Source organism: Cryptomeria japonica, chromosome 9, assembly GCF_030272615.1.
Source record: "Cryptomeria japonica chromosome 9, Sugi_1.0, whole genome shotgun sequence".
NCBI classification, from domain to species: Eukaryota; Viridiplantae; Streptophyta; class Pinopsida; order Cupressales; family Cupressaceae; genus Cryptomeria; species Cryptomeria japonica.
Window position 1 is genome coordinate 192,435,921 of NC_081413.1, and position 11,994 is coordinate 192,447,914.

The 11,994-nt window shown below is 33.6% G+C and overlaps 1 protein-coding gene across 3 annotated transcripts; it reads left to right on the plus strand.

Moving 5' to 3' along the window:
- Positions 1-2,825: 2,825 nt before the first annotated feature.
- Positions 2,826-11,794, plus strand: LOC131052390 (nicotinamidase 1). Of its 3 annotated transcripts, none has more exons than XM_057987037.2 (5): positions 2,826-3,118; positions 9,396-9,579; positions 9,970-10,103; positions 10,565-10,750; positions 11,449-11,794. In XM_057987037.2, the coding sequence occupies exons 1-5, from the start codon at positions 2,975-2,977 to the stop codon at positions 11,524-11,526; spliced, it is 726 nt and encodes a 241-aa protein (XP_057843020.1). In that variant the 5' UTR covers positions 2,826-2,974; the 3' UTR covers positions 11,527-11,794. The 3 variants fall into 3 exon arrangements, with proteins under 3 accessions (XP_057843020.1, XP_057843021.1, XP_057843019.1); XM_057987038.2 differs by lacking the exon at positions 2,826-3,118 and adding an exon at positions 7,805-8,265 and having other exon boundaries at positions 10,565-10,730; XM_057987036.2 differs by lacking the exon at positions 2,826-3,118 and adding an exon at positions 7,814-8,265.
- The last annotated feature ends 200 nt before the right edge of the window (positions 11,795-11,994 follow it).

The following is an 11,994-nucleotide window of genomic DNA, read 5'->3' on the forward strand; positions in this document are numbered from 1 at the left end:
GCTTCTTGGTTTTCAACTTGAAGTTGGCCTCCATTTTTCTCTGCAACCTCAGTCGTTGCCCCTCACTTGCCAGCTCAAAACTTCAACAAGAAGAAAGATTGCCAAATCTTTGGGCAGTGTAAACAAATAAATGCACATCTTAACTGCAATTCCTTCAGCATTAAAAGCCCCATCCCTCGCGTGTCGCCACCCTTTTTTCCACTTCCTCCAGACAACGCATTTAATGAACTCTACCATAGTTGTGCTTGCTCACTAATTCTCCAAGGATTCAAATTCACAAAGATGGCCAATGTACAATTGTATCATCGCCACCCCACCATGTTGTCACAAACCTGTCTAGCACACAAGCCACATTGGACAAAAAGTCTGCCACTCTGTTACCTGCTCACCGAATATGAGTGATCCTGAAATCATGAAAGGATCAAAGCCTTGAGCAAATAATCGAAATGAATTTATTAATTTTCCAACTTGGAGAAGCCTCTTTCACAATTGCTTCCACTACAATTTTTGAGTCCCCTTTTAACTGAATCTTTGAAACTTTCATATTGCTTGCCAAATCTAATGCAAGCATTGCGGACTGCACCTCAACCTCATTATTCGTGCCATCTTGCAATCTTTGAGCCCCTTTGAAAAGCACTTTACCATCTTATCATGAGCTACACACCCTGCACGTGAGGTACCTGGATTACCCCTTGAAGGTCCATCAAAGTTGATCTTGATCCATCCTTTCTTTGGCTTTGTTCATACCTCGATTGAATCCTTTCCATCCCTAGAAGAAGGATCAACCCTCCCAAACCCATGAACGGGTTATTTTTTGGTTTATTTTCAAATTCAATCTTTGATTAAATATTTTTAATTATATGTACAAATCTTATATCTATAACTTAAAATTTTATATTATTTTGAATAACATTGAAAATATTCATTATTATTGTAATAATTTAAAAATATATCTATTATTAATATAAATATTTAATTTTTTCTTTTCCAATATCTATTAATTATTTTAAATCAACTTTCAAAATATTTCACATTAAAAACATTAAAATTTTAATTTATGATATAAAAGATGATTTAAAAAAATTACATATTATCAAAATAAAAAGATATTTTACTCTTTTCATTTTTTTCATATCCCTCTTTTCTCTCTATCTTTATCTTTCCCTCTCATCCCCTTTCCATATTCCTCTTCTCTATCTCTATCTCCTTCCTCTCCCCCCCTCTCTCTCTCTATTGCAAACATAACATGAGTCTATTGGTAATGAAGTTGTTTGTTCAGAGGTTTTGTTTCAATCATGTTTAGATCCTTCTAAGTGGATGTATAGTTAATTTGAAACTATCACATATCTATTAAGACCTTACTCACACATACTACATTATTTGCACACCAAAATAGACTAAAATTTTCTCTTATTGACCTCTTCGGCATACCCATTGCACACCAAGATGCAATTGCTAGTTTATATTTCCTATACTAAAAATTGCTTGACAAGTGAGACCAGACGGCAAATTTAAACCTAAACTGGCATCTAGACGCCTCCAAAATTGAAGTGCACTATTGTTATATTCTCTCACGCAGTATGAACAAGAAACCCGAATAGTAATAACCGCCAGATTTAGGCGGTATACACACTGTGTACACATCCATAAGCTAGTTGGAAGCTTGGAATTTTCCTTGGTTTATTTGTGGAATAATTCCATTGTGTGCCGACAATCTAGCAGTCAAATGATACCAAAAAAAAATCATTCCTAAAAAGAGTACAATTGAAGAAAGCTAGAAATTGGCCGAGAATATGCCTTTTGTGTGCTTCCTGTTCCTTGGGTGGGCTCTGCAAATAACAGAAGAAAGGCAATTTAATGCGGTATCGATCTTTTGGAACAATTGCAGGATAATCTGCCTCTCAAGAAGGGCCCTTTGTTTCTTTCCTCGGAGAAGAAGATTGGACTGGTATTGGTGGATCTTCTCAATGGCTTCTGCACTACTGGATGTGGCAATCTGGTATTTGCTTTCTTCATCCGTTCAAATTTTGATTTTGTTGGGCTTCTAGGTTTGAACATGGTTCTAGGATAGCTGTAGCACTACACATCAAACACTAAGAGCAGGTCCCCATGCGACTGCTTAGCTTATTTTGGCTATCAGCCACTGCTCAATTTTTTAAGCATTAATTTGTGGAGCTGGTGGCCCCATGAATGTAAAATTTTGCTGCTTATAAAATAAGCAGTCATCTTAAATTGCATTATTAAAAGAACATTTAATTCTAATTGGTCACATAAATTGTGGAGAAAAAATTGGAAACAAATAAAAAGAGGGAAATTGTTTTGGACAGCCACATGTCAATCTTCTCAATAAGCAGTTGCTGCTTATTTCCAACCCCCCCTTTTTCTGCTTATTTCCAGCCCCCGCTTTTTTTCAAAGCTTATTTTTAAGTTTTAAGCAGCCCATGCTCCACTTAAATAGGAAAAGATTCCAAATTATCCTTTCCTCTTAATTAAAAAATTGCATGGGAACACTCTCGCCGCTTAATTTTAAGCAGAAATTGCACTTAAGCAACCACATGAAAACATGGGGTAAAAGATGTTGTGGTTGCTCACCAAACCTAAATTTAATGTCTTATTCCTATATTTAATTTTTTATTTTTGTCATAAAATATAATGACAAATTTCGAGAATACATATAATATAAAAACAAAAATTGAACAACGTGATAGGTTAAGTGAATAATCCCACTAGCTTCGAAGTTTCCATATTGAATTATGGAATAATCCCACTTTCCTCGAAGATTCCATGTATATTTACGAAATATACGGACAAGTTAACAGTCAAATGATACAAAACAATCATTCTCAAAAAAAACAATACAATTGAAGAAAGCCAGAAACAGGCTGAGAATCTGTGACAGGGTACTGAATCTGCCTTTTGTGTGCTTCCTGTTCCCTGAGAAGGTTCTGCAAACGGCAAAAGGACAGGCAATTTAATGGATATCGAGCTTTTGGAACAGCTGCAGGGTAATCTGCCGGTGAATAAGGGCCATTTGCTTCTTTCATCGGAGAAGAAGAAGACTGGTCTGGTTTTGGTGGACCTTGTCAATGGCTTCTGCACTACTGGCTCTGGCAATCTGGTATTTTCCTTCTTCTACTCTTCAAATTTTGATATTTAGGGCTTCTAGGTTTTAGGATAGCAGTAGTGTGCCCTCGGGATAGTTAAATGTGATCGGATCGCTAGAATTGGCTTCGCTGAGGGGAAATTTAAGGGGTGGAGATTGATTTACAAGTATCAGATATCCTGGCTCAAAACAAAAGAAATTAAAGAACCTGGAGAATGCGCTTTTAAAGAAAAAGTTATCTGTTGGTTGCTATTTTTTTTCGACAATTTGTTTGAAATATGATCGGTTGGAAAAGAAAACCATAAATAATACCCTGGATCTGTGTCTTGTTCTTTAAAGTTTTTGTTGGGTTAGTGAGTAGATTCATTTATGAACATTACTGATGGTATAATTTTGAGATCACATCCGGGCTTCAACTTTGCAGGCCCATTTTGGGCTCAGGGTCTCTCCAAAAAGATAGGCAAGAACTTAGGAAAACAAATCTGATATTTTCTCTTGTGGGTATTTTAAAGCAGAAATTTAGATGTTAAAAGTGAGGAGCAGAGGACAGTTTGCCAGAATCAAAGTTTTTTTTTCCGTTCCTTAGCTTCAAAGTTTATATGTAGATAAAAATTTGGAGGAGGAGATAATCGAAGTCAAACACGAGTTTGAAATAATCAAAGGCAGAAATCTCATAGCAACATGATCTTACTTGAGGATATTTGAAGTTCTTCACAAAGATAAAATACTAAATTTAAGGATTTGAATTTTATATCAAATTATCAAGAGTTTATGATGTCAATCCTTATGATACTTGTAAAATTTAAAATTATGATGATGATTAGTATTCAAAAATTTAAAATTATGATGATGATTTGTATTAAGATATCTTATGTTGTTGTTGATTAAATATTTTGAAGTTTTTATTCATTTAAGGGAAAGAAGCAATTTAGAAATTATTTTTAATTTGTGAATAAGTGTATGCATGGTTTCATTAGATCATGTTTGGGTGAAAATATAAATATTTATAAATTGGTTACATCACTTTTTCATATTAGTTTTAGTATTGTTTCATTGACAAATAAAAATATTGGTTTTTTTTTAATGAAAATTCGAGCTTGTTGCTTCAACAACAATTCAAAAAGCAAGATCTTTGGGCATAAACTTTTTGACATTAATATCCCATACATCATGCAAATGACAACCATTTTATGTAAGTGTGTTTTTGCATTCAAGTTATATTTAAAGAGAAAAAAAGTAGAGTAGAGATATAAGTACTTAACATTACAAACTAAGAGGGAAGAATTAACACAACTTGGGTAGAAAAATGTGTAGAAAAACATTAACTAATGCAAACATAAAATCAAGATTTAAGAGAATACGAATGTGGCCCCTAAATCCAAATACACTTGTCAAGCACATGAATTCTAGTGAGACAATTAATTTTACCACACATGATGGATGTGTGGTAGAGAACATTCTAACTCTTATAAGAGTTTGTGTGTCACAAAGATAGCTGAAAAATAACCAAAAATAAAATCTTGCAAGGGAGGAAAGATATCATGAAACACTCGACCATCTAGTAGAGAAAATTGGCACACAACAAAAGTTCTTTCTATGGAGGGTCAAGGAAGTGATGGCCTGAGTGACCCAACATAATCACTAAGAAGAGGGCCTAATTAGCACACAAAAATAGAGGACCTAATTATTCCCATAAGCCAACCATCAAGTGCAATAGCAATAAACCTTGGGCTTGAATTAAATTTTCAATTAGAAGAATAAAGCTTTTCATTGTCATCTCCACTCAAAACTTGATTGATGTGTCTTAAGTGATACAATACTATTTTAACTATGGAGTATAGGAAAAGAGAGATAATTTTAGACTTTAGGAGAAAATGAGGGGACATGTTTATGGGATGAGTTTATTTGAAGGCCAATTTTTAGTTGATGCTAGGGGATGACTATTAAAAAAAGTTTTGTTTTAGATATAACTTTTCTTTAAATATTCAAATGATAACATTGATTAGGCATTCATTATAGAGATTATATAACCTTCGCGAGCATGAGTAATTAAATATGAACTATGATGCTCTTTAGAGGCATGTGCACAAAGACAAGGGACCAAAAAGTGGCCAAAACCACTTTTGGCTTGGCCACTTTATGATCCAACTATCATATCATGTGAGCACATTATAACACACTTATGCTATAATACTTAACAAGCACATTATAATGTGGTCATGAATTGTGAGCCATAAAAATAAGAAAAATCTCACAAAACATGAGTGTGTGTTATAACATGCTCACATTTGTGAGATCTTTTTTTCTTTTTAGGCTCACAAACCACTTGAGCATGTTATTATGCACTCAAATTTCAACTTTGGAAACTACCAACCCTTAGGTTTGGATTCACTTTAGGCATGCAACCTAAAGGGTTAGACTTGCATGTCAATGTCTAAAGACACGTTTTTCACAAAAAATAGAAAAGCAACTAAATGCCAAGCATGCTCTCCATTAAGTTTGCACATTTTTCAATGTCGGTTTTTAAAATATCATAATAATGTCAAGTTTTCTTACATTTCTATCCATGTAAGTTTCTCTACTTATCAAATATATTATGGTTTTGATATTCAATTTATATTGCTAGTGTCTTTTTTTATTAAAAATCTATGAATAGTATTTTTGTGTCATTTTTAATGTTCATCCAAATTTGAATCAAATGATAATTTGACATTCTAGATTCTATTCTAAAAACATTAAAAAATGACTTTCAATTAGCTCTCAAAAAAATTTAGGCTAGCATGCTCAAATTTTCATTTTCTAATGTGTCCACTTTGAAAATTAGTAAAACATAATACATTCATTAAAAAATAAGCAAATCTAAATAAATGATAAACTTCATGATGTTAGCTCATTTTTAACTAAAGTAATTTGTGAAATATTTTTAAAATTTAACATTTTAGGCAGAGCACATTGGACACTATATGTTATATATTTTTCACAAAAATAGGAGCACTTTGTGTACTCTCGCTATTTGAACCTCTTAATCTCTACTAGATTTAAAAAATAGTAGTTTAGAAATTCAATTCCAAGCATTAAAAGTCTTCTCTTTGTCATAATTTCAATTTTGGAGTGAGGCTATTTCAATTTCTCATCCAAGGTCAATTTTTTAATTGATTTTAGAAAAAAAGTTGGCTATTTTTTAACTTTTTGCAGTCTCTCATTTCCATGCACATATCTATATATGATTGACTGGTGTGCATATTCAAGTGAGGGATTTATTATTGAAGTTTTCATGAAGACTTCAAGACTACATATTTTGTTGTGAATCTCATTAACAAATATGAACAATTAAGTGAAATAATAATTGATTATGTTCCACTTTAACCTCGACTAGGATATTGATAGATGCGATTGTTCTATGAGTTGTTTGTGTAGGGCATGATTGATGCATTTTTGCATTATGAAAGTGACATTTCTTCTTGACTACAACTTAACTCATATTCATAGTATATCATTGTAGCATGCAAACTTTATCTATGACATTTTGTATATACAAAACAAGTTCTCTAATGTATAAAACACGATAATATTTGATTGTGAAGATGTAGAGATGTGCAATGGGTGATATGTATTTTGTAAATTTTGTGATAATGATTAATAATTTATCTATTACTTGGCTAAACTTATTGTTTGGTGGGGGTTTGGCCACAACAACCCCCAACAATGTTGAGGGGTAGTGCTCCTCACAAGAGTTTGGGGTTACTACTCTTAACGTATTCCCTATTGTGATACAAAGTAAGGTTGAGGGGTAGAGTAGGGGTGGAGCCCCCATGAATAAATCCATTTTGAAAACCTTGAAAAGCTTACGAACCTTCATGATGCAGATTGTTTTCATATTATTTTGTAAATTTTAAGATGGACATGCCATAAATCAAACGATCATTGAAAGGTTAGTATTTTTTTAAAAGTAACTAAAGTGTGTTTGGGTACATTATGGGATTGCTAGCCACCAAGTCATCACCATATAGGGTGAGGTCAAGGGGTAGAATAACAACCACCAAGCCTAATTGAAGACCTTCAAAACCACTCAAATCTTCTCCCAAGGATAGCTAATCATCCCTTAATATACCCAAGCATACCTTACAATTTTTTTGACATCCTAGAAACGTTTTTGAAATTTTGGAAAGAAAAGGGGGATGTTCCCTACTTGTCCTCACATCCTTAAAACACCCCTTAGAGGGGATGAGGTCATTTTGGGTAGGGAACATGTCCCTAAAGAGCATAACAATTTGTAGTATCAAATCTAATGCATTATGTTCTTGTGACGCCTAACAAACAAGTGATGTTTTTTAATTAATTGACAATACATGTGATCAAACATAAATATGATGCTTTATTAAGTACTTTTTATTAAAAGATTATACGTAGTACAAAATAGTGAGATTCCATTATGTCCATTTAAGACATTGAGATTTCTTCTCAAGACCTAAATTTAATGGTTATATAAATATATGATTATATTTAAACCTTTTTATTATAAAATATAATCCTTTTTATAAAAAATTATCATATAATAAAAAACAAATAATCAATATTTAATTTTATTTATAATATTTGAAAGACGACGTCTAACAAAACCTATACTAAAAATTGCTTGACAAGTAAAGATCGGACGGCAAATTTGAACCTAATCTGGCCTCTAGACGCCTCCAAAATTAAAGTGCACTGCCGTTATCCTCTCCCGCAGTATGAACAAGAAACCGGAGCAGTAATAACCGCCAGATTTAGGCGCTATCCACACTATACACATCCATAAGCTAGTTAGAAGCTTGGATCTTTCCGTGGTTAACATGTGGAATAATTCCGCTGTATAGCGACAATCTAGCAGTCAAATGATACAAAAAAACATTCCAAATAAGAGTACAATTGAAGAAAGCCAGAAACTGGCTGAGAATCTGTGAGGGCACTGAATCTGCCTTTTGTGTGCTTCCTGTTCCCTGAGTGGGCTCTGCAAATAACAGAAGAAGGTAAATTTAATGGGTATCGATCTTTTGGAACAACTGCAGGATAATCTGCCCCTCAATAAGGGCCATTTGCTTCTCTCCTCGGAGAATAAGAAGACTGGTCTGGTGTTGGTGGACCTTGTCAATGGCTTCTGTACTACTGGATGTGGCAATCTGGTATTTTCTTTCTTCCACTGTTCAGATTTTGATTGTTTTAGGTTTCTAGGTTTGAACATGGTTCTAGGATAGCAGTAGCGATTTGGTGGCCAGATCGCTGGAATGGGCTTCGCTGAGGAGAAATTTGTAGGGGTGGAAATTCTTTTACTAATGTAAAATGGTTGGTCAAATTTCCGGGCTCAAAACAAAAGAAATGTAAGATGAGAAAGAAACAGAGGATTTTTTTATCATTGAATTCATATTATCTGGAAATTTAGTATTTTACATGCGTCCTATCTACAAATAAGAACCTGGAGAATGCTTTTTTAAGAAAAGAGTTATCTGTTGGTTGCTGTTTTTTGAAAGATTTATTCGAAATTCAATCGTTTGGGAAAAAAACCCCATAAATAATACCCTGGATCCGTCTTTGTTTTTTAGTTTCTGTTGGGTTTAACGGGTATATTCATTCATGAACATTACTGGTGGCCTAATATTGAGATCACAACTGGGCTTCGATTTGGCAGGCCCATTTTGGGCTCAGACCTGGTCTCTCCAAAAAGGGGCAAGAATTCAGGGGAAAAAGGACAATTCGAATTCGTCAAAACCCAATCAAAATCACAAAAGAAAATAAAGAGTCCTCCATGCTGCAAATCCTTTTTTTTCTCTTTTGGGTGTTTCAAAGTAAAAATTTAGATGTTAAAGTGAGGGGCAGAGAGCAGTTTTTCCGCTTGATTTTTAGTGTTAATGTCTTATTAATAAATGGCGAGTCTCCTAAGTTTATTTACTGGAATTTTTCACGGCCTGATATAATCTGTCATGCACTAAAGTTCCCACGTCTTTGGCTCATGCTTTTCTGAAAGATTTGTCAACTGATTAGTTTTATCCCTTCACAAGAGTTGACATGGAAGGACTTAAAAATTAAGCTCTTTCCTGAGCTATTGAAATTGATGAATTTAGCAGCATTTTCAAATTACCAATTTGCAAACAACTGTTCTTGTTCCATATAAATTGATTTTAGTTATGCATTGATATAATCCATTTGGATTAGAGAAAAACTATGATGCTAAAGCATTGCATTATATATTGTCTCATTTCTGATACCAAATTAAGAATATCTGGGAAGAAAAAGTAATATGATCCTCCTCTGGCAGGCTCCTCAAGTCCCCAATCAACAGATAAATGTTATGGTGGAAGAGAGCACAAGGTTGGCCAGGGAGTTTAGTGCTCGAAAATGGCCAATGCTGGCATTTCTTGACACACATTATCCAGATAAGCCAGAGCCTCCTTACCCTCCTCATTGCATAGTAGGATCTGGTGAAGAAAACCTTGTTCCAGGTATTGCTTTATTTAGTTATTTTGTGTATTTATTTTTTCTTTGGAAACATAAGCCTTTATTACTATTTGATTTGATTTCTGCTACTCTTGAACATTTTCTTTTGTTAGGAATCTTTGGTTTCCGTTGGCTGCTTTGATTTGTTGCATGATCTAAATACATCTTTGGATAAGTTCTGTGAAAATAAAGTCTTATGACAACATTTGATGTATTGTTTCAGCATCTTGGATTTTTTCAGTTATGGATCTTTTTATGTTGTTTAGATAAGAACCATCTATCTTATTTATTCAGCTAATCCTTGGAGACCCAGTGGATCTTGTGTTTAGCATCATGGGATATTTTGGTATAATTTCAGCAATTTAATTTACATTTTTATTTGTAACACTTGACAGCCCTTGAATGGTTGGAGGATGATCCAAATGTAGTCATTAAACGTAAGGATTGCATCAATGGATTTATTGGTAGCATACAAAAGGATGGCTCCAATACATTTGTTGATTGGGTGAGAGCCAATGATATTCAACAGGTAAGTTTTGAAATGACCTTGTATAATTTTTGCATTGAACTTCTACTCTGTGATTAAGGAAGTTCATTACATTTTCTATCTTTAGTTCTGCCTAATATAAAATATGAAATAAGCCAACAAGTCTAGTTCATGATCAGGAGATCTTGGGTATTTTTGCTATCAGTTTCTTTCACTGTAATCTCTAGGAGATGCTAGGCTGAAATTTGACTAAGCATAGGTTAATTAGATAATGTCATCCAAAACACTGCAAGGGCGAGATTGGTATGCTTTGACTGATGACCTAATGATAATGGAGGATAGTCCAAATTTTTTTATGAAATGTAAATATCAAAAGAAATTCAGGAATTTGACCTCTTCTTCCTTTCTTTGATTGTTTCTCGTTTGCTACAGATTTTAAGCCTTTCCATTATATAAAATTTCTGTTGTCATTGTAGTAATGCAAGTGCTATTTGACATTGCAGGTATTGGTAGCAGGCATATGTACTGACATATGCGTGCTAGACTTAGTAGTAACTGTTCTTTCAGCAAGAAACCGGGGTCTTATCCCCCCTTTGGAAGAAGTTGTAGTATACTCCCAAGGATGTGCAACTTATGATCTTCCTCTCCATGTTGCCAAAAATATATCTGGTGCATTTCCTCATCCACAGGTATGCGAGCTACTTTCTAAAGATCACATTCATTGTTTTTGGAATGTGAATATAGTGAGGAGAAGAGTTCTAATAATGTTCGTGATCAAATTGGTTATACGTGTTCATTTATTTCTTCTCTGTATTTTCCATAATTCTTGTGGCCCTAACTGAGGCATCAAAAGGTGCAATTGACAGCTATACATTTATGGATTTACTGAAAGTCAAATTAGTAGTGAAAAACAGCGTAGACTCTATGCTGATTGCTTTAGTCAGGATTCATAAACGTGTATTTGATAAGTCTGCTTGCTAGAATGGTAATGTTTTGTCAATTCCAGTTCTCTGTTTATTTAAAAAGTAATATAAAAATCTTAAATTGCAAATTTTTGAGAGACTAGCTGGAGTGCTCTATCCCTAATGAAGATGCATCTCAGATTTAGATAATTGTTAGTAATTGCTTTTATGGTATTTAAGATAAACATGATAAAGAGCATTGGTCCTTGTAAAAATATTCTCTGCATCTCTTGAACTTAAAGGAAATTGAGTAAAAAGCTTTTAAAAAGTCTCTTAATTATTCAGTCTGAGGAAGTCCACAGACCTACTTGATGAGGAAAATGGGGAAATGAGATAATATGCTGGTTTCATTCTAATTAAAATTGTAATTTGCTACTAATAACTTGCCATTTAGTGTTTTTTAATACCTTGTCTCATTTATGCAGGATGTAACTCATCACATGGGCCTATACTTTGCCAAATCTAGGGGAGCTGAAATTGTGGACAAGATCTCATTCATTTAGAAAATGTATATAGTAATATGGTTATTTTATACTGATGGAATCAATTTAAACTCTCATTGTTTTTGTTAAGAAAGCAAGCATAGATCATAAAGAAGTGGTGAAAAAGCAAGCACAGTTGTAGTTTTTGCTGCATAGTGGTGTGATCGTTTTCTTGATTTTTAAGTTCTTGTATTGACTTTTGAGGGTGTGATTTCATTCCACCTATCTTTTATGTAAATTGTGTATCATATTTTAAACATTTCGCATAGTAAAATCTAGCTTAAATTTACATGATACCTAACTTCATTTTAAATTCCACCTATCTTCTTGGTAAGTATTTTAATTAGTAGTTATTTTGTACACATACAGTTTTGTTGCCTCACCTCTTTAGTTTCACAGTTGTAATTTTTGCTGCACAGTAGTGTGACTGTTTTCTTGATTTTTATGTTCTAGTATTGATTTTTGAGGGTGTGATTTCATTCCACCTAT

Excerpts from the sequence above, each read along its gene's own strand:
- LOC131052390 (XM_057987037.2), top strand. The coding sequence starts at position 2,975 with ATGGATATCGAGCTTTTGGAACAGCTGCAGGGTAATCTGCCGGTGAAT. Across the intron at positions 3,119-9,395 it reads CTACTGGCTCTGGCAATCTG|GCTCCTCAAGTCCCCAATCA; the intron begins GTATTTTCCTTC and ends CTCCTCTGGCAG. Across the intron at positions 10,751-11,448 it reads GTGCATTTCCTCATCCACAG|GATGTAACTCATCACATGGG; the intron begins GTATGCGAGCTA and ends TCATTTATGCAG.